Here is a 24,349-nt window from a genome sequence, read left to right on the forward strand (position 1 = left end):
GCTAAGCGGTAACATGAGTCGATCATAAAAAATCAAACCTGCAAAAGTTGAAACATTGTCTAGCAGACGGTATGACGTAGTCTAAACAACCCCACCACATATGTCCAAGCACTATCCAAGTCTTATCACTTGCGTTCAGGTTTAGCTGTTTTGTTTCATCTGATCCAATTTTGTATTTTTATGGGAATTTTTGCCACATTTTTCAAAAATATTGTTCTTCGAAATCTGCTTGTCTGATAGTTATGATATCTGGGAGACATGTTCTTAGGGATGATCTTAATCATAGTCAAGGTCAGCCAGGAAGTGTTATCCTTCCTGCCACTCAGCCTGAGCAGAGTTTCTTGGTCTTTCATCCTAATGGGTCCCATATCTTTCTTCACCTTCATACATAGTTTAAGGCTGTGAAAGATTTCCAACTTCTTCAAACATGTGTCACAAATAGTTAAATCTGTACATAATACAGCCAGCTCTATCTGCCACTAGGTCGCTTGTTTACAGATTGTGGTGAGATTTGTATTATTGTATTTCTTGGGCAATTTTCTTCAGTTTCGAGTCAAAAATCTATTCTTTAGCACTGCTCTTTGACAGCCTTGAAATTGATTCTAGTTATTCTGTTATTCTTCATCAGCACTTTCTCACTTCACGCTCCTGTATTTTTTGAACACTTACAATACACAGTAAAACCTGTTGCAGTAGTTTATTTACTATCATGAGAAATTTTTACTCACTTTATATATATTTATCAACAATCATTATTATTATCAGCACGTATGGATTGTCAAGTCATATCTGATTACCTTAATTGTACAACCTTGTGAAGAATGTTCATTTTGTCAATAATAATCGTAATAATACTAAGGGCATTTTTCTGCGTTATCTCCTTGACAGGTTACCACTTTAGCCATCACCCTTTCAGTGGATAAAATACCATTCAATTGGAGCCTCTTTACTGTCTTTACAGGACTTTGCAATTTCTCAGCGTGTAGTGTACCGATATAGAATACCATATATAATATAATCAACTCCAGCTTCAAACACTCAATTTAGAAATGCTTGTGACTTTACGCCGTGAGTTTGGGCAATATCAATAAATTATTGAAATTTCTAACCTCAGTGGGTAATATTTAGCTCACGTTTGGTATATGTATATATACGAAATAGAGCTTAAATGTTGGATCGGCGGCGTGTCTGTCTGTCTGTCTGTCTGTCTGTCTGTCTGTCTGTCTGTCTGTCTGTCTGTCTGTATGTATGTATGTATGTATGTATGTATGTATGTATGTATGTATGTTTGTATGTTTGTATCTATGTATCTACGTTTGTATCTTGGTATCTATCTATCCGTCTATCTGTCTATCTATCTATCTATCTATCTATCTATCTATCTATCTATCTATCTATCTATCTATCTATCTGTGTATCTATGTGAATTTCTATAAATGCACAAGTCAAAAACATGCAAATGTTGTAAAAAAGGGAAATTCTCCAAATAGCTAAAACTCTGCAACCACAGGCTACATTCGGTTGAAACTTGGTATGAAGTTCTTTATGGTGAATTTACTTAGTTTTTTCAAATTGTCGTGAAATTTTGATGATTCTATTTTAGGGGCAATGTTTTCTGTGTTTGGTCAAAAATCTTTCTCTAAAAGCTCTTTTCCAATAGTCATGAAATTTGGTATGCATGAGCCTAGGACAAGCCGCTGTCTGATTTTTTTCAAATTGTGATGAAATTTCATTTTTCCCACATTTTGGTCAAAAGTCATTTTCTCCCAAAGTTCTTCTTGGACTGTTCTGAAACTTTATTCGCTTAATATTAGGGTTGTCTTCCGTTGGAGTTGTAAAAATTGTGGTGAAATCTCTATTAAAAGTATTTGTTTTTGGGGGCAATTTTTCGCTTTTTTGGTCAAAAATCATAAACTGAATTAACTGCTTTGATTGCTATGAAGCTTGGTATTCATGTACCTAGAGGCAGCCATAGTTGAGTGTCTTCAAATTGTACTTAAATTTTCATATATCATATTTTTTGGGCATTTTTCCCATTTTGGTCATTTTTTCTGTTAATCGCTTGTCCAATGCGTTGAAACTTGGTATGCATGTTCCCAGGGGTAAACTTGGTTACGTATAGTCACTCTGGCCTGCAATAAAACCGAATGCGAGCCAAGTGTCATCGACACTATGTTTCCGTAGGGTAGAATAGTCCACAAACCAATTTAAAACAGCACAGTAAAGTACTAATCGCCTTGACTGACTTTGTGTGTGATGTTTGAAGCAAGTTATGTGTGACTATGTAGGTCAACTCGTCTACTGAAAGGTTTTAGTGATATGAAGTTATTATTATTATTCAACTTGTCTTTGTGCTCTGATAAACACTTACATCTCTAAGGTAATCAAGCTCTGAATTCGAAGCTCCGCCAAGTCTATGATTCCTTTTCATAATGAACATAAATATTTTTCATAAAGGTTTTATTAAAAACGTGACCTCCTGTTGGCGTAACTCTTTTAATGGCATGAGTGGAGCTCCTTAAAGCATCAACCTATGTGTAACCCTGCTGAGTAAAGCCTCATTGGTGAGCTATCTCACTAAAACTTGTTTAATCTGGTCAGATCAGAACCAGATCAGTACTGCTTTAAACGAGTCAACTAATCTGGACCGATATACATCCCTTTGCCGAGTTTTGTTTCTCATCTTCTGATGTAGAGAAGCCAAGTATCGTTTTTCAAGACTCGATTATATAAACGAGGGTCATATATAAAAATTCACGGGTATGAACAATACACTTATCGTTATATTGCTATGTATAAAGCATTACCATGTGGCGTATTGGTATTAGCATTTCTGTTTATGCAGTTACTGGACTCTTGTAATAGACAAACAAACTCAAATATGCATCATTTGTATTTTATTTGATGTAACCACATTACAAGATGATCGATAGAAACTATTGACACCTACATCGGAAAGATCATAGCCCTGAACCTGTCTTTCTTTGACAAAAACGCTGATTCTTCATTTGATTAATTTAACTCCTATTTACCAGAAGATGTGCTCACTTGAACTTTACAAATGTATTGATTCTCAGTGTTACAACTTTTATCATTCCATCTCCCTGGATAACCTGCAATGACAATCAGAGTATACCTGATATTATATGGAATATTGTGCAGTTCTTTTGTAAAACTTATCGGCGTATACTGAACAGAGGCATTCTAAGGAGACATTCTACAAGCACAGGGTCGCCGTTAATGTGGCGTTACATAGCTGAATCTTCCTCTAAATCATCCTTCTAAAAATGACATTCAAGTTGTCTACGAATGTGGGGCATTAAAACATTGAATTACATACATCCTATTCCACTTCCAATGGTATATATGTGTTTAACCTGTGTTTCAATTATATTTGGATACAGGTTCAAAAAGATGCTTTGCGTATTCTGTAACTCAAAGCTGCTTTTTTTAGAGTCAAATTAGGCGAATATAATATACTCAATTCTACCGATAACCAGATATGAACCAGAATTAACTGAACTGAACCATGACTTTGTATATGCAGTTTCAGCAGTTATCTGTAAACTGTCAAGTCTGGTTTCCCTGGCAACATGCCTATGCCTTGTTATTATCTACATCACTGGCAAAGATCATCAAATTTGATACAGTCATTTAGGAGATGAAATTATCACACTTGATTCAGCCATTATAGATATGAATATAATTTTAAAATTTCATTACAACTGAGAATTATCACTTGTCTTACATGAAATAGTGATGGACAATTCCTTTCAGCTTACCTATATGACGGTATAAGTGGCATCTGTATAAAGCTTCAGAAAGCTTGATGTAGTTTCAACTTACAAATATTTTCAATTGAAAATATTATTGAACTTGAAAATTTGCCATTAGCTGACACGGAACTGCTAGGAGCCTTTTGCTGATGTAATATCAAGTATCTTAAATATATTGACGACTTTCATTGCCTTTCATGGTTATTCAAAGTATGTTTTCCTTAATGTGAAAGTCTCTTTAATATGCAAATTAGCAATATCATTGACATAAAACTGCCATACGACCTAGAAAACTGTCACATGTTTGTATAAATGATATGTAAAGCAGGAATCAGTGCATCTGCTGCAGTTTTCCGTGAACATTATTATGCAAATTAACATACAGTTATTACAAGGTCTGAACAAATCTATATACGCTAATTTGATTTTAACCTGATCGTTCTTTCTTGACACTGGCAGAGACGTACAGGCCCATATACAAACACAGACACACATGAATCTGTTTGACATTAGTTCCCTGTGTGACAACAGGCGTTTAAAACGGCATGTACACAACAACGCTATTCTAAAGGTAACGATCAAAACGGTTCAATATGAAAGTTTCTTCGTACAGACTTGGTGATGATGACATTAAGACAGTAGTCCACTTTTGCTCGACATTTTAATTGCTGCCAGGTCCATGCAAGGGCAAACTTCATATAGTTAGCGATTATCATTTTACCAGCCATCTCTTTATTACAAGATAAAACCGACGGAGTAGGGCATTTGGTAGTTGAAGATCGAGTGAAATTTTCGTTCTAGAAATTTAAGATTTGTCACTTGAAACAAGGGAGTACAGACGAGTATTACAACAAAGGAGCATTACCATGTATTTTGCCTTTTTATTTCTACGTGAAAATTTATGTGGTCTATTGCTCTAACGGGTTTTTTCCACTAAAATATTACCTACAGCATAAAGATTGGATCACTAAAATTTGTCAGCCGATGCCAAGTACACTGAATAGTAACATCCTGGTTGGAACCAGAAACTTACCCCCATGTATGAAAACGTGTGTGCAGTCTTCACCACCATAGAGTTACTTGGTTGACCAGGACCCCAGTTTTTATAGCCATTGACTGACCTATCTGTCCAAAAAAATTCTGCTTCCTGCAATTGATGATTGAAGGGTATTAGCTATCATTAGAAATGCGCAATTACAAAATATCGGGATCTCAGATGGTGACTTTTAACAGTTATAAGACTGTCTAATCGTTTCCAACTATAGCACAGGTAATATCGCAAAAGCTACAGCCAGACAAAATGTATTCTGTTGTAGTAGCTTTCACTTTTAAGGTTAGAACTTGATCAGGCGCACCCTAGAGTCACCCATGATTCTATATGTAGAGCAAAAGAGTAAGATATGATTTTTTCTGTAATCATTTTATAAAGTACTCAAACCTTTTGTGTGACCACATCGTCCAGTGACGGAATATTTATTGATGCCGCAGATAGTCTTATAACATGAAAAGTCTATAAAAACACCGACTTATTCACCTCTCTTTAAAGTTGATTTTCTAGCATTCTCTGATGACAAAGATCAAGAAAATTGTACAAGTTATCTTTATTGCCTTGGACGTTTTTACCCCTCTTGTTGTCTGGGGTCACTTGTCATGGTTTTGACTTCCATGTGATTTTACTTGAAGAATCGTAATTATCAACAGATATCATTTTGTCCATTTATGCCTGGAAAGCCCAAAGAATTGTTCATACTTTTTTGTATTTTTGTCAACAGCAAATTTAAGTTCATGTGTTTGATTGGCAAATTCTATTGACATATCAATTTAACTTGACAGTTATATTTGTGAGTTTTTTTGTGTTAGACGACATCAAATATGGTTTTACAGCTCACAATACTTTCTAAGGCAATTATATTTTCCAACTGTTTTTATTGATTTGTATGCAATTACGATTTTATATTTGTCCCAGGAGTATTAGTGCACGAATGTGATGTGAAATATTGGAACGGACTGGTTTGTGACCTTACTGCACCTATGCTAAGAAGAATTTGTATTTTACCCAATTTACCTGCATTTTAATGTGAGCCACTCATAGTTTTACTATTACCTGTTAATTTCATTGCAGAGCTAAGGGTACCATTGAGAGGTTCTGAAATCCCGAACGTAGCAGATTTTATAAGCCTGCACTAAATTGCTTTGCTGCCAACATCGTGCTCAGTAGCTGTTCTGAGCGAGAGTATTTTACCGTGTTTCTTTTAAAAGTTTGGACATTTCAATGATCTTACTTGGGATAGAGAGTTGATGCAAAAAGCCTGTTGTAGAGACTAATATTATCTACAGTTTGTGATTTGTTTGACTTCTTTGAGAAGCAGCCTGTAATCAGCCAGTATAGCATCTAGCCATGGCTCTTTCTTTGAACTACAGTCATTCATTCCAACCTCTAGGACAACTTCACTTGGATGCAAATCCCAATCTCGTTATCACGCAGGTACATGCACAGTTGCAATGATAACATCGGGTATGCATATCATCTGGGAATTAGACTTGGTCGCACTAACGTCAGGTATGATTCAGTCGCCCAGAAATATGATGTCATCTTGAACAGCAGATGGCAACGAATCAGTGATTCTGTCAGAAATAGTTGCCCGCGAACTAGATCAATTGAAATCAGTGGTTCGAAGAATTCTAGCACCTGTAAAACTACTAAGGTTTGAAACTTATGAGTGGCAAAAGGTTTGGTCATGAACACCAGCTAGTCTATCAGAAGGCAAAGAATTTTCTTGCTCGAGTAGTTGCACCTGCTTGCGAAGCGCTATGCATTCTTCCTCGAGTCTTGTACAGCTCTGTTTCAGATCAATATTTTCAGCTGTGTGACAAGGTCCGCGTTTAGTGCTTGCAGGGCAATAAAGTCAGTTTTCATGGCGGTTATTTCAGAAACAACTTTATTATAAGTAGCACTGGTATTCTGAATAGAATTACATAGCTTCTTTACAGTTAATGGCAATTCACAAGATTTGTTACAGGGCCAGAAAAAATGGTTCTTCCTCATCATTGATTTCAAGATATGATACCGGTACATACATCAGCCGCACCAAATCATATCATCACGGTCAGAATGATTATATTTACAGTTCTCAGTGCAGTAATTATGTTCTTTGAACTATGACTGGGTTGGCGTGGTATGGGAAACTCTCTTACTGTTTCTTGTTTGTTCTTTGATTTATTTTTCTTTTTTTTCTTTTATCACTGGAGCCCTTCGAATCATTCGAATCGTAGTTGTCCAAGTCATTAGACATGCTCTCAGTTGAAGGAATATCATATGTGGGAGTAGGTTCATCCGAAATATCTCGCAAGGGTGCTGCTACCAACATTGTCAACAAAGGTAACTTTGTTCCTTCTCTCCACTTGGTTTTCGATATCTGCTGATCCCAGGTGCACGATTATGTAGAGTATTTAAAATACAGTGGCACGTTGTTTTGATAGTGTCATCACTCAAGTCCCGGTGCAGTTCGGTCAGCTTCTTTTCCATTTTATGTGCATAGGACCACTTTGAGAACGATCTGAGTTTGGCATCAGGCTGGTTGTTTATGATGTTCAAATACTTCGCTTTGAGATCATTTCCCAGCAGATGAGACGAGCCTTTGTCAGTCGGCATTGAATAAATTATTCATGCCGAGACCTTGTAGTTGTCCAAGTCATTAGACATGCTCTCAGTTGAAGGAATATCATATGTGGGAGTAGGTTCATCCGAAATATCTCGCAAGGGTGTGCTGCTACCAACATAGTCAACAAAGGTAACTTGTTCCTGCTCTCCACTTGGTTTTCGATATCTGCTGATCCCAGGTGCACGATTATGTAGAGTATTTAAAATACAGTGGCACGTTGCACTTACGATTGATACAGTGGCACTTACGATTGATGATTGATCTTCCGTATCAAAAAGACCCTGTAGGACAAGAGTAACGGATTCACTGTCGCAGACGGTGAAATCGATACCCTAGCACGGTGTTGTGCCCCTGAACAAAGCACTTTGCTCCTCAGTGCAGGAGTCTATTCATTAGCGAGCTAAAGTTGGGCTTGTGTCTTTCGCAATATAAGTTCAAGACTTACGATTGATGATTGATCTTCCGTATCAGCTTGTAACCATCATATAAACTAACTGGCAAAGGGAGTGCTATGCAGCTGGTCTGCCATACCTCAAGAATGCTCTATGAAAAAAGAAATTACAGTTAACACTTTTTGATTTGGGATTTTTTTTATCTTGGTAAAAGTAAGAAATTTTGGTCCAAAATAACGTCGTTTGCAATGCAATTTTGTAAAACAATGTTACTTTTCTGAATAAAAATAATGACAAATAAACGGGGAGTTTGATTAAAAACATAATTTATGATTTTTTGCTGTATATAATACTTTCCTAATCTGTATCAGCAATGTTATCATTTTTGCTTTAGAAGAGTAGATGAATTATGCTCATTATAATACCCAAAATATCACAAGAAAAGTCCAAACTTGATTGGACTAAAACAGACTGGAGGATAAGGTGTCCTATAATTACCCCGATTTCATTTGGGTTGAGGATTGCGATGTTTTTATTCACCCTGATCTCTTCAGGATATAAAAATACATGACAACAAGAATGGACGAACGAAATTCGTTCTAATCTATTACCGTAAGGGTATTCATTCTAACATAAATCCCTTGCTTGTCTATAAGCCCCTTTCCTACTTTTATAAGCATTAGAAAGTTATGTACATAGGTATAAAAAATAGCCCTTAACCTAATTGAGCTCAAATAAGGAATTCAAATACCAACAATTCAATATATTCTGGATCGATGGGATATGTAAATTTACGGCCGATTGGCAAACTATTGCGTTCAGTGCAATATCACCAAAACGATGCGGCGATGGAAGTAGTAGCCTTGTGGCAAAGTCGAAAGAAAATAGTCATGGCCAAAGAGCAACCATACTGGATCATGCCATGAAACAATACTTTATGCATATTTAGTCACAGCGTCGAGTCTCTGTGTCAAGTTTGAAAGAAACCATTCAAGAGATGTCTAGTAATGGCTGTAGACATGAACATTGGAGACTAAATGCCAACCGCAGGCAGCAGAAGTTGCAACTGAAAAATGATCTGAGGGCAGCGCTGCACTCAGTGCAGCTATGTGGCTCCGAGGGGAGTAAACGTGCACAACATTCAATGACTTCACAAATTGTTTGAAAATAGTACCCTATGTCTGTCTAGTATGTCTGCCCTGAGGGCAGCTCATATATTGCTGCCCTCAGGGCAGATTGGTAGATATACACTGTGCAATGCTGTAAGGATAGAAAATGTGTGTCTGCCCTGAGGGCAGCTCTGATATATGCTGCCCTCATGGCAGATGAGCAGATAGGATAGGAAATTTATGTCTGCCCTGTGGGCAGCTCTGATATACACTGTGCATACTGTAAGCGTCTGCCCTGAGGGCAGCTCTGATATTTTGCTGCCCTCAGGGCAGACTGGTAGATAGGATAAGAAATGAATGTCTGCCCTGAGGGCGGCTCTGACATACACTTTGCAATGCTGTAAGGATATGAAATGTATGTCTGCCCTGAGGGCAGCTCATATATATTACTGCCCTCAGGGCAGATTAGTATAGGATAGGAAAAGTGTGTCTGCCATGAGGGCAGGTCTGATTATATTGTTGCTCTCAGAGCAGATTGGTAGATATACACTATGCAATGCTGTAAGCATAGGAAATGTACGTCTGCCCTGAGGGCAGTTCATATATTGCTGCCCTCAGGGCAGATTGGCAGATAAGAATAGGAAATATAAGTCTGCCCTGAGGGCAGCTCTGATATTGCTGCCCTCAGGGCAGATTGATAGATACACGCTATGCAATGCTGTAAAGACAGGAAATGTCTGTCTGCCCTGAGGGCAGCTCTGATATGCTTCCCTCAGGGCAGATTGATAGATACACGCTATGCAATGCTGTAAAGATAGGAAATGTCTGTCTGCCCTGAGGGCAGCTCTGATATATTGCTGCCCTCAGGGCAGATCGGTATGCGGACTGGGACTATTTTCAAATAATTTTTGATGTCATTGAATGCTGTACACATGTTTACTGATTCCGCTCTGAGCTGTCCTGAGGGGAGCGCTGCCCTCAGGTCATTTTTCAGTTGCAACTTCTGCCGCCTGCAACCTGGCTGCCATATTGGATTGTACCAAAATCAAATTGACGTTCATATGTACGCTATAGTGTGTTATCTTGTGCCAAGTTTGAAAGAAATTGAGCCGGACATGTCTTAGATATTTGTGTTGACGAACGGACGGACGGATGGACGGAGCGCAATCTATAAGTCCCCCAGACGAGACTAACTCTAGCACAAGTTAAAGCGTTGCCTGTTCTTTAAAACAATAACATCGACAAATGTGTCTTACAACAACAACTCTTAGCTTCGTAGATTAGAAATCCAATGAGACATGCTTAATATAATTCAAATGACTCCTGCCATCGCAGTGTCAAATGTTGTTATTGCGAAATCATTGGACTCATTGTCATGTGTGGGACAAGGAATATTTTTATGGGACTGCTAATAGAGGCCAGGGGCTGCTTTTGTTAAACAGTGTAACTGCGATACCCTTAGGATAATTCGGTTACATGTTTGCTCCACAGACATTGGGGGGGGGGGGCTGTTATTTGTGGTGCTGTGCAATTCCTAGTAACTTCAGGCTAGGGTTTACCACGGGATGTCAATCAAGACAATCACACAACATGTTCTCAAGTCAAAGACATTGTAGTATAAAATTTGCGGTTTGCTGGAGACTCAACCTTCATCTGAGGACGGACCCAATACATGTAGCAACTTCAGTAAAGTCAGGGGAGTTTATGTATTCGGCATTTTTGCTCACCCGGGGATAAACTGAAACCAAAAGGGGTAGGATCATTACTCGTTATAGTTACATTCAAGATGACTGCAGCTTAGTTCAGGGCAAATTGTTTCAATCGAGTTTGTACTATCACAAAATGAAGATCACGTACCAATCCTGCCAGGCGTTATGCTCTGATTAACTTTAATATATTAAAGATCTTTGAGCCCTGGATTCAAAGCAACTCAAAGTCAGTTCACTTATATATAGTATATAAATGTTTTTCATAACAGTTTCTTAAAATGTAAGTCTTTAGGAACAGCTCTTTACTAGTAGCCCTGCAGCCATGTTCAACAGATACGCAGAAATGGTTAATGACGCATGCGCAAGGTCAGCGCAGTTACCAGAACTACTTAAACAGGTATGAACTTGTTTGAACAAGATAGAAATCACAGAGTACTGGTAATACTTCTCATTGCATTGTGGTACAGAAGGGATGTAACATCATAAATATAGCTGTTGTAGAGACTGTATATGTCAGCAACGTCATCAAAATATCCGATTGCCAGAAAGAAATTGATGTTTAAATAATTTATCTCTTTTGATACTAAGATAAATTGAAAAGATTTCACTTCTGTTCTCATCACATCGTATTAATATGGATGAGTTTGCGTGCACTTTAAATAGCACGACACAAGATCGACAGCTCGATTTTACTACTACTCTGGTACAAATTTCAAGTGTGATCTACATCAGACTCTACTTACCTTTGCTAGATCATCATAACCGATCCAAGTATCCTCTGTCATCATTGAGTAGATAAAAGCGTTCTCTTCTTTTGACTTGATAGAAGCTAAATGACCACCAAAAACGTTGGTTCGACAGTTATGGTCAGCGTCCCCATAATTCGATTTGGTTGTAAATATGTTATAGCAATAGCCATTCCATTCCACGTATCCAAATGGACAGCCTGTAATTTACAGATGGTTTTTAACCTTTTCATACGAACCAATGCGATATTTTGATATTCTGTATCATAAACATTTACACATGCATACACTGAAAAGGTAATAAGGACTGGTGGATATTAAATACACTGTATACGATGTGAAAGGTAGCTCTGTTGATCTACGTAGATAATCATTTGGTTTTAGATCAACTGTAGTTGACTTTAGCATGAGCTTTCGAAGACAAGGAGACTGTTGTTTTCGAAAGGTCATGCTAAATTCAGCTACACTTAAGTTGATCTCAGGAAACTGTGTAAGCTAACAAAATGAAACCTTCGGGATATGAATGTTTGTACACGTAAAGTATGAGCAGATTAAGATTTTTTCCGGCTTTGACATAGGGAATACATGGAAAACCTCACTGTTAGAGTCACTGTAAGTAGCTGATAAAATATATATGTATATATATATATATATATACACACATATATATATATATATATATATTTATATATATATATACTTATATTTATACTTATATATATATATATATATAAAATGTGGAAACATATATATATTTATATATATACTTATATTTATACTTATATATATATATATATATATATATATATATATATATATATATATATATATATATATATATATATATATATAAAATGTGGAAACATTTGAGTAAACCACAAGCTTACATTGATGTATACCGTACTCTCTGTGCCCATGTTCAGAGGTTGCCATAAAGCCATTATGGTGATAACCGGGAGGGCACATTGTATACATTTTGTATATATATATATATATATATATATATATATATATATGTATATATAATTTCTTTCAAATTATGAATATTGTCCCTGTATAGCTGCCAAACACGGAAAAGTATTTTAGACTAGTTTGTAATGATGAGAAAATTTTTACTACTGTTAGATCAATTTCAAATGAACATATCCTTTACTAGGAAATATCTTACCGATAATATCAAGGGTTAACACTACTGGCGGACTACATACAACACTTAGAGTCATAGGGAGGGAAAGGATACCAAATCTAACACATTAAATCATTGAAAACATTTTTGATCACATGTGCACGATACACAACTGTTCTCAACCCAACTCCATTTGACGGGCATAATGACAAGTTCAAGCGACAAGGAAAAGTCTTCAAAAGGTAAAAACGCCAACATACAGCATTTACAGGTTGCCAAGTTGTGAAACTTGCAAAAAGACTATGGACTTGATACGTGAAACGATGGACGCATGTGGAAACATTTGAGTAAACCACAAGCTTACATTGATATAAACGAAGATTGCGTTTTCATGAGGTCATTATTGAATACAAACTACTGTACTTCGACTCTTGAGGACGTATGCCTATGAATGACATAGTGTTACATCACTTTTAGCAGCGGTGACGCTTGTTAAATTTTGACTGCAACATCGAGGTACTAAAAGGAGAGCAGTTTGCAATGTTTCCCAAAATCTGTTTGAAATACCTTGTATCTGGAAACAATGCTGCACTTATACATCGTACACATGATTTATAAATAGATAAAAAGGAAACTCCTACCATTTTGGGCTTGCACGGATTGCACTACACCAAGTATACCAAGAATGATCCAAATCATTTTGTCAACCTTGGATAGAAGACAAACCTTGATTAGGAGCATGATAAGTCGGTATTTTGGCATATTTGACGATTGGTTTCAATACATTTCCATTACAGAATATCTTAATGATATAATATGAAAGTATTGCTAACCTCTTAACTTACAGTGTGATTTGGATACGACGATGCCTTGGAGGGTAAATGTTGTAGTCTGTTAATCAAACGATACCGCAGATGACCCGCAAATGAACATTCACCGCACACATCAGCATATCTGTGGAACAATACACCTGAAATTTTATCACACACCTTAATTTTTATCTAGCAAACATGCATATTTATCTACGAGAATGAGTATACTGAATTAAAGCAGAAGCAATGTCTGGATATACATGTATTCAATGCGAGTTTGGGCACGTGGTTTTGTTTGTACCGCCCATCGTTTGAGTTCCGGATTTCGTCCACTTATTGACGTGTCCTACTTATCATAATGCTTCTAAACAGCTATATTGTAAAAAGGTTTAATTATCCTATTAGGTAATTTTAATGTTTAAACAAGATTCCTATGACAGGTATTTCTAAATAAAATTTAAATCACCAATAGGATCACACCTAGTAGTTTTTAAATACATACTTTTAAACTTTTGAAATTTCCATTTTCCCTTCATATGTGTTAGGTCTTGGAGAATTAGTCTTTAGGCTTCAAAATTGCTGTGTTGCAAATAGGAAAAAAACATTATTAACATACGATGTCTGACAAAATACAAAAATGATCAAATTTCGTAGCGAGCAGAAACTCAAATTTCCGTAAAACTGAGTCTCACAAATTAAATAATACACGATATTATTTTATCATTTTAAGGGCTTTCGAACTTGAAATTAGTTTTACCCGTTTTTCAGTAGTTTAATCTATCTGTATCATAAAAAAACTCACCCGTTTCAAATGCATCAGTACATTATTCATCGGTCTTTATTAAAATATGGCCGAGCTCACACTTGTCTATACTAACAGTCAATAATAATGGCCACTATTCAGTTCTACCCGGGCTATCAATTATTATTTTCAGCATTTAACGACAATCATACCGAGTCGACAGTTATCTGCTGACGTTTTATAAACTGGAGCCGAGACTGCAATGCATGTCATTGGGCAATATAAATTATGATGTCAGGCAACGTTTTCTCAGATTTATCAACATATTCAAACAAAACAAAAACCAGAAATATTTTCAAATAAAATGCATCTCTACGCTTATCAGCCTTCTCTGCCCGCAACCCAGGACGGCTTATACTTTGCATAGGAATTTTCCCATGCGTGAATTCAAATGCTTTGACTGAGACTCATTGCAGCAATAAAACAGCATCGATGGCATTTTAACTTTCGGCTGCTTAAGTATGGTTATGCCGGGGAGGAATTTAGCGGCTGTTTATTTGATAACGTACATGAGCACGCACTGTGTACCTAGTATTGATATTGTATAATTCAATGTGAGAATAGCACACCTGTACAATATATGACACATGTCATTTTGCACGCGTTTCTTTACAATACATATGTTTACATTTATAATTTGTTTTTCAATTTTCCATGAGCCATGACCTCGTTTCAATTATTTTACCAATTAGATTTATCTTGAAAATAGCTGTGTGTTGTTTTGCTGTTGTTGTTAATACTTTCTTATGCATTCCAATTTTCCTCACACAGAAACTGAACAGGCTGGACTAGTCACACCTCTCTTAATCCTACTGTTCTCGATATTTATCTCGTCAATATATCTATCGCACACTTCCTATCGCACACTTTTAGCAAATTTTCCCAGATTCTTGAACCTGGCCGTCTTGTTCATCCCTTCGAAATGGTTTGGTAGGTGACTTTGAAAGAAACATTGTAATTAAAAAGTTTAATAGCAGTTTAGTGAAACAGGAAAACATGACTAGTTGCATGTAAAATAAGGGAACGCAGCGGCACACATCGGCTATTCAATTATGCTCGGAGTAGTGTGGTTTGACGTTTTGTGATATGGTCTGATTGTGTAATTGTTCAGTGACTATTTGAATGTGGTATATTCATGCTGTGCACTGTGTTGTGTGTCGGATTTTTAATTGGTGTTAGAAACTAGCCATGTCGAAACGAAGCTGTTCGTTTGTTTGTTTGGTCTTGCCTACACTAATGTGTCTTTTTATATTTTTGTTTCATTTGTATGCGATTATTATTTGGTTAGGAAAGATTAGGGAGCGTTCAGTTATTATGGCCGGGGTGGGCCGGGAATTTCTTCCTGCACATAAGTGAAAATAAGTGAAACCCCTACCCATTGCAACAAAAAAAAATGACGACCCCTTTTAAGATGACAAAATTTCCATGACACCCCCCCCCCTCCGCATTGCTTGAGTAAAGCTGCACACATTAACATCTCTTGACGAGGGGGGCACGATAGAATCCGCAAAAAAAAGATTCTCAGATTTTTTTCAAATGATCCTCCTTACAAACTCACAAGGTGTTAATATTCAGATTTCCTCTTTGACTTGCTATAATTTTGGTAATTACCCCTCAAAAGGATTGGACAAAAATTACAGGTAGATCGCAACATTTTTGCGCAAGCGTATGTGTACAAATTTTGATATTTGGATTTAATGATAATCAGCTGTTGATAATGTTGATTCACTATACATGGTAGTCTATGAGAAACTATGTAATACTTTTTCAAAACAAAACTATATCTATGCATTTATAGATATTTTTAATTGACATAAGTGTACTTAATTGGAATGGGGTTGTTATGGACAAAAAAATGACTTAAGTATTTCTCCACAAATGTCCATCCATTATACATGGGAGTATATGATAAAATTGTGAGTAATTGTTTTCAATGAAAAACATGCTATATGCATATACAGATGTTGAATAATTGACGTAATTGTACTTGGTTAGAATACGATGGTTAAAGGTGCATATTATGTGCCCAAAATGTGATTTTGGAATTTCACTGAAAATGTTCATCCATTATACATGACAGTCTATGAGGAAACTATGAATCATTTGTTTCCAATACAAAAGTATTATTAATGTAAAAGTACTTGATTAGACTAAGATGGACACAAAGGATGTGACCGCCAGAAATTGGATTTTAGTATTTCACCGAAATGTAGATTCACTGTATATTGGAGCTATGAAGAAACTATGAATATTTTTTTCCGATACAAAATAGCTAAATCTGTGTATTTATGTACACTCGATTATTAATATTAATGTACTTGATAATACTAGGATGGTATACAAATGGACGTGTTCGCCAGAAATTGGATTTTGGAATTTCCCCAAAATATAGATTCACTGAAGAATTTATGGATAATTTTTTTTCCAATACAAAAATATAAAAATTTGTGTATTTATGTACTCTCATTATTAATATGAATGTACTTGATTAGACTCGGGTAGTTACATGGATATGTGTGCAATTAATTGGATTTTAGAATTTCACTAAAACGTTGATTCACTATACATGGTAGTCTATGAGGAAACTATGAATAATTTTTGTCCAATACAAACCTATCTAAATTTGTCTATTTATGGACGTTTGATAATTCATTTTAAAGTACATAGCTACATACCTTTTAGACACTTTCAGATTTTTATTTATTTCTCAATTGAACACGTCCCAAACCCCAATAAAGTATACATTTTCTGAAAGCCCTGATATAGAGCTATCCGACCAAGCACGGTACGCGGTCATTATTTGCATAAGAGTCACGTGACAAGCGTTTTGCTGAACCTTCCAAAAACCGGCTTTTTCCGCCTTATGCAAACACGCTGCAAGATTTCCGGTTGGAATTTCTTCATTGACAAGCCTTGACAATATCCTTCAAAACCATGTCTGCGATTTTTTCTCGGAGGCTCCATTCAAATTACATGGCGTGATAATTGAAATTCCTTGAAAAATACCTTCACCTGACACCTTTAAGAGCGCATTCAAACAAAACAAAGGCATATAAAAAATCGCAGACACGGTTTTGAAGGATATTGTCAAGGCTTGTCAATGAAGAAATTCCAACCGGAAATCTTGCAGCGTGTTCGCATAAGGCGGGAAAAACCGGTTTTTGGAAGGTTCAGCAAAACGCTTGTCACGTGACTCTTATGCAAATAATGACCGTCATTGTGCTTGGTCGGATAGCTCTATATCAGGGCTTTCAGAAAATGTATACTTTATTGGGGTTTGGGACGTGTTCAATTGAGAAAAAATAAAAATCTGAAAGTGTCTAAAAGGTATGTAGCTACCTTAATTATTCTAGGATGGTTAAAGATTGATATGTGAACAAGAAATTGGATTTTGGAATTTTACCGAAATGTTTACATGGGAGTCTATGAGGAAATTATGAAAAGCTGTTTTACAATGCTAAACTAAAGTAATTTGTGCTTTTATAGGTGTTTGATAATTAATACAATTGTACTTGATTCAAAAGGTGTATTTGAAAGTTCAGATGTAGACAGCAGTTATGATAATTGGAATTTCACCTAAAAGGATAATTTCACTACCCATGGTACTAGTAGTCTACAGGTAACTGTTAAATAATTTCCCTGACAAAACTTGCTATATCTCTAATATGTAAGTAATAGAAATCGTTCATCGCCCTCAGGGAGCTCATTTTACAATAAGACAAGCCTCAGAGTTGCAAGCTAAGATGTTCATACGACAGATAATTATACTTTTGTTCAGATTTACAGTTAAATGACTTCAGAGAATGAAATCATGCAGCGAATCATTTTATCTCCCAGAATATTTCCGAACACTAAAACTGCTTTTTGGCGGGACGGATACTTATGAAAATTAAGGTTCCAAGACAAGAAATGTGACCTTTTTAATCTAACAATTCTCAAACGGTTAATAATTCAGAACCCCGTAAAGTATGCATTTTCTTAAAGCCTACATATATGGGAACATTTTGGTAACCACAGTGTCACCATTGTTTACATAACTATCACGTGACAAGATAATTTGCATAACCTTTCAAAGTCGGTTTTCCCTCTGTTTTGTCTCAATACTTCAAAATATCTGACTCAAACTTGCTGGAATGCAAGCTGTCACAATGCTCTTTCAAAGTGTGTCTCAGATTTTCTATATCTTGCTTAGTTTTTTGGAGCACAATTTTAAAGAAATCAACTATGGTAAAATTCACTGCTCTGGAAGTTTTTCTGGCATAAAAAATGTTTAAGAAGGTTTAAAAAAATTCTGAGACACTCTTTTGAAGACCTGTAGAATAGCTTGCACTCACATGAATTTCAGCCACATATCTCAAAGCATTGAAACAAAACATAGGGAAAACCGATTTTTGAAAGGTTATGCAAATTACCTGTCACATGATAGTTATGTAAACAATGGTGACACTATGGTAACCAAAATGTTTCTCTATATCTAGGCTTTCCGAAAATATACAATTTACGGGGGTTCTGAGCTTATTAAACACTAGAGAATTGTTAGTTTAAAATGGTCAATTTCTTGTCTTGGAACCTTAAGTGATCCCCCTCTGAGCTGTTTGAAAAATACATGACTCCCTCCTTTGCAGTATTCAAATTTAAGATGACCCCCCTGGATTTTGCCGGCCCACCCCGGCGTTAATAACTGAACGCTCCCTTAGTTTCAGTATTTTATGGAATATCTTGGGCCGAATATCTTGGTATGATCTCCTCACCCACGTAGTTTTATTCAGTGAGTCAGTGAGTAATAATATTTTCTTCAAGAAGATTCTCGCTCCAGGGTCTAAGCTTACGCTGTGGTGTACTTCCGAAAAAGAAAAACGTTTACGTAAGAAAGTTCAGGTTTAATAGGTAACTTGTGGTCTTTACCAGTAACGTACCATGAGCTACTGTCAATTAGCTGATGCACCATAGTACAATGCTGTGTGGACCTCTGTGTACATGTTCGTTCACTACGTTACTCTCCACCACCGTCACAATCATCACAATGGAGGGAATCACACTGAACGAACACAAATCACCGTACACAGACTTTGGTTGCTGCAAATTTTGCCAGGACAAAAGACTACATGTAAAAAAAAAGAAGAACCTCGATGCCTGGCATCTACACGCAGGCTAGTCCGCTCTGTGCGGTAGGGCTATACGGCTTAGGCGTTGTCATAACCGAGCACTCTTGACTCATACTGCCGTGGGGCTAATAGCCTACCATCGTGCATAGGTTGATACCGTGACAGATCATTCCCTTAAGTAAATACCGTCAGTACCTCCCTGGTTTTCTGCTACCCCCATGGTTAGTCGCTTGCTACGTGTACGACCAATGAGGCAAGAGCGGAGCTAGTACCTCCATGTTCTACGGCAAGCATTGCGGAATACCTTGGTCTTTATGTGCTCACTGTGTTTCGAATGTCGTTACAAACGGTCTGCATAATTTTCCCTGTTGATGAACGTTAGTGTTGTATTTCTAGGGAATTTGTAAACCAACAAATTTGTATTGCTTTGTTCGGAACCATAACTGTCTTAAAAAGAGTAACCTTAATTGCAGACGTATGGGGTTGTCAACCTGATATCATAGCCATTGCCCAGATTTTCAATCGATATAAGTGTGTGCGTAGACAAAAAAAGTAAACTCATGAATTTTAATAGACGTGGTGGGTATGGTCGATTTGCCCCAAATAGGCCATACCCACTACGTCTAAATCTGTGTGGGGAAAAGCTGTCATGGTGTATAACAAGAATTTAATCCAGATTATCATTGACATAATAAACTATTTTAATGTATACACGTATGCATATTGAACTTGCTGCTAATCAAGCAAAGTAAAGACCTATTACTTAACAAACTTACTTATTAATTGCTTTCCAGTGTAAAATTTTGTTAGAAAAATGACTGTTAAAAAGCAAGCGTTTATCATTTATTAAATGCCATTGCCAACCTAATGAATAAACATGTAAATACTCAAAGGCATTGATTACAGTCTTTCCATATAAGATATACGATATGCATATGTTACCGAATGCAGACCGGACAAAATTTTTCAAAAATTAATTTCCCAAACACATGCCAAACCAAGCCGGCACAAACGTTGTAGGTTCATATCTCGCCTAATCCCCCAAACGGCGGTGAAAAACCGCCGTTTGCCGGATTACAGCCAAAGATGAGAACGAGTTGATCAACACAACGAACCTCCCGGAGAGAAATTTTGTCATGTACACCTTGAAAAGATAACAAAATATGGTCACACTTGACTGTGGCTAACTTATATTGTTAACACTTTATCAAGATTGACATGTTGAAAAGGATGCGCGGCACGCGTCACAGAATGATGGTATATTCTACGCGTGCCGACAAAGGAAAAAACGACACAACGATGAATGATACTCGTGAATGGATAAATTTATGTGGCAAGCAAATGCCTCAAAATACCTTAAAAACTCCACACAAACTCTCTCCGTTTTTCATCTATCGCATATAGTCTGCTTCTTGTGTGATATGTTATGCGTGGCGAATTACTTGGGTACGTTACTCAGTCCCTTGTTTTCCGATACGCGCTTGCCTGCCATGCTGCAGTAAACACCGCACACGTAAAGTTCGCGCAAGCCTGGCAGGTCAAAGGTTATGCTTTTTAAAGTTATTTTTCTCATTTTTCTATTCGCGCAGATACGCGCTGATAAGAACTCTGCCGTGCCGCAATGGAGAATGACCCAGTGTATGTGTGAGAGAAAGAATAACCATTTGGTGAGGCTATCATGTTTTTTAAAATCACTATTTAAGAAAATAACAGGATGCCCTTGATTCTAATCTAACCAAAAGTGTAAGAGGCTTAGTTTTTGGGACCAATATGAGACCAATTATTTTCTCCTAATTTTGTAATGGCATTGGATAAATTTTGATCTCAGCAACTACAATAGGTGTCGCTCTAGCCTCTGGTATTTGGTAGCCTAAGCAGTGTCATGCAGACATTCATCATAACGACCTTTCACATCATTAATTATAGAAGTAACTACTATAACGACAAGTGATAAAACTTCACTGGCCGCTGTCTGGTTATTTTTCAGTGATTTTGTCGCATTCGTTTTTCTGGTCCCGACCCATTTAACTACTGACATGCGCTGCTAACAATATAGAGGCAGGCATGGGCTCATGTTTCAGTCAAAATTTCAACTGCATATCAATGAGCACAGTCACCTGACAAGATCATGTGATCAGCACATCTGTACAGTGGCAAGCTCGGAAATTAGATGACGAAACATCGAACGTTGAAGTTGTTTGCACGGCTTCATTTTTAAGTCTCCGACTCTGTTCTTCTATGATGGTATTTAGTGGTGAAATGACGATTATCGTCTATGATTTTTTTCTCAGACGTGACCTGGTGACCATGGTGACCTTTGGCATGTACGGCAATGACTCAAAAATAAATGATTTTTCGTTTTTCATTCAATGTCGACATAGGATGCTTGGTTCGGGAAACTATGGAGGTAAAATGACTCCATGGGCATATGGGCATACGAAATACTACGCAATCACTTCGCTCGTACTATTGACAAATGGTTGCCATGCTTGCAATAGCCTGACCCTATTTTCGTTAGCAGCGCAGCCAGCGGTAGAAATGGGTCAGGGAACCAGACTACCGCATTCGTCGGCTTATCTTCGTTGATGGCGTCTAACTTTAGTCACGACAAAATCTTCGCGGTTGACTTATGAGTGAACAAAAAGCCATATGTATCCGAAATCAGCACTCCGAAAAGTCTATCCGGTCCTCTGCAAACAAACTAAAAGTACGCCTCTTTCATGTACTCCCATGATGATTGAGCACGCTGTCTTGCTTGTGTAGGGGAGTTAGATTCAGCTGAGCTATTGAAACAGTTCTGGCGAAGCGTTTTAGCGTTTATAAACCAGGAGGGGAGGAGAGAGGAAGATTGCTGTAACCAGCGTCTCCGAAAAATAATTTTAATCACTGGAAAAGCGAGTGATCTTTTTCTTCGGCTCACCACGCAGAGTGACGGCTTTGTTTTTCCTATTAATTACCAAGGAAACTTTGAGCTGGTGTATGATCCATAATTTACAGTGCGCAAGTTTTGCGTTCGACATTTTACGGTAAGAATTGCGTTGTCATGATTGCGGCATCTGCGTTACAATTTCGATTTCACTCTTACAGGCCCCCGTTAAAAAGGAATTTATTCTGGCATAAGTTTTGCAATAAGATTAGCAGTAACATTTATTTCTGTAAGTTTGAATTAAGAGCAAATTAACTTTGTCTCCCTCAAATGTTAGAAGTAAACCATTCCGTGATAAACACATTATAGATATGGGTTAACGTCAATAGGTTATACATATTGATTAAAATCAATAAAATTGTACTATATGATGGCGTGACGTGATTCTGCTATTTTGTCCTGTAACTGTCAACCAATTTTAAGTAAGCCAAGCTTTGAATAATTGTTGATGGATCAAAGCATAGTAGTCACGCCACTTCAAGGCCATTGTTATATGATCAGTTAGATTTAAAAGCGACATTTTGATCCTAAAATTTATAGGTAATGGCAGCACTTCTTTCATTTGTCACTTAAGTTTGAACTTTGATCTTAAAATGTATTTGGGTAAACTTTTGTGTCGGACAGGAATTGAAGGATATCCGTCGACATGGATACTCAGTGTGAAGGGAAAATCCGCCGGGGTTTAAAAGAATAGTAAACTCTGGTTCCTACGGGGATGCTGGAAAAAATATCTGCAAATCAATCTTCCTGATCCCCATGTTATTTCGAATAGTAAGTTCTAAGCCATCCAACGCCAAAGGGGGAAAGAGGTGTGAATAAACCAATTGTATCAGCAACCTCCCAGGCGCTCATTTGCCAGCCATGTTGTTTAAACACACGTGCCCAACACTAACACATCATTTGGTCACATTGGATTAACAAACTCATAGGTTCCCTACGGAATGTGTAAGTTTTCCTGTTAAAAACGATTTTCTTAATGACAGACTTACAAAGTGCACATGATCACGTGATCACGTGATAGATGTGTCGTTTGTTCTGTCACGTGACTGATTCGACCAGCAGTTCAACATATGTATCTGTGGGGTTTGGATCAATATAATGGCGCGATTTTACGACAGATTTTTCGTACACATCGATACTGAAAGTATGCCTCGAGAATCAGCCGACCAAGTGGTATTATGACCACCGTTTACTAACGGAAAAGCCGGATTTTAGCTGTGGGAAAGATGATATCCCGTTGATCTACTGAGGCAGGTGAAAATCGGGCAGGCGAATGTTTTCCGGCCATGAATGACCATAGAGCGTCGATTTTTCAGTGCCTTGTCAAGTGTGCACTCATTCTTTCGTCGTCAAAGAGCGCCGCGCTTAATCATCAGCTTATACATCATCCATATCAGATAACTTCATACAAATATTATCTTTACTTTGTTATTTTAGTTTTACTAGTAACCTCTTTGTAACACCTACTAGAACAAGTAAAACTGCCTCAGTTATTCAAAAATACGCGGTATTTCGATCATGGCAAAAGACTCAGGCATGAACTTTTCAGATGCACAGTTACAAGTGTTTAACTTATACTTTATTAGGGCAGTAAGACCAAAGTCAATAATAACAAGGCAGTATTGCTTAAGGCAATGAGTACTTGGGCCATGATAGAGTAATTTTGAGGACAATATATACTACTATTCAAATATGGTCTTGAATTTCCTCCTGTCAATTAGGCATTTGATTAACTGGTTATTAAACGAAGCAATGGCATGACAACGGCAAAATATGTCTAGCAACTTTTGTGGAGTTTGAGGCAGGGGTTCTTTATTTATAGTGGAAATTGCTTAAACTCCTTAAATATTCAAATACTGCAAATTTTTTTGTTCTCGATGGTAGATGTCTAATATTTAGATGGGTATATTTAGATTTCTACCCTGTAGTTATCCCTATATACCAAAAATCGGACATCCATCTCTATTGGCTTGCTCAGAATTAGATATGCGCATAATTAATGAGGTACAATATGTTGTGTCATAAGGTGTCCCATCATACCAAATATGAAGGATGTAGCACTTGTGGTTACTGAGTTGTGGACAAATATATATATTTGAGGTCAAAGGTCATTCAGGTCACGTCACATTTTGTCATAATAATTGTATAGCTAAGTTATTCCTATATACCAAAAATCAGACCTCT

The 24,349-nt window shown here is 37.0% G+C and overlaps 1 protein-coding gene across 1 annotated transcript in view; it reads right to left on the minus strand.

Annotated features, from left to right (window-relative positions):
- The window catches only part of LOC139142995 (alpha-N-acetylgalactosamine-specific lectin-like), a 28,825-nt gene extending 15,353 nt beyond the window's left edge, over positions 1-13,472 (minus strand). The window contains exons 1-3 of the mRNA XM_070713187.1: positions 13,366-13,472; positions 13,162-13,228; positions 11,392-11,594 (exon numbers count right to left, since the gene is read on the minus strand). Of these exons, the coding sequence (XP_070569288.1) occupies positions 11,392-11,594; positions 13,162-13,219 (261 nt within the window). The 5' untranslated portion in view covers positions 13,220-13,228; positions 13,366-13,472. The remainder of the gene's footprint in view (positions 1-11,391; positions 11,595-13,161; positions 13,229-13,365) is intronic.
- Positions 13,473-24,349: the final 10,877 nt, after the last annotated feature.

The sequence above is a fragment of the Ptychodera flava genome, chromosome 10 (genome assembly GCF_041260155.1).
Source record: "Ptychodera flava strain L36383 chromosome 10, AS_Pfla_20210202, whole genome shotgun sequence".
Classification (NCBI taxonomy): domain Eukaryota; kingdom Metazoa; phylum Hemichordata; class Enteropneusta; family Ptychoderidae; genus Ptychodera; species Ptychodera flava.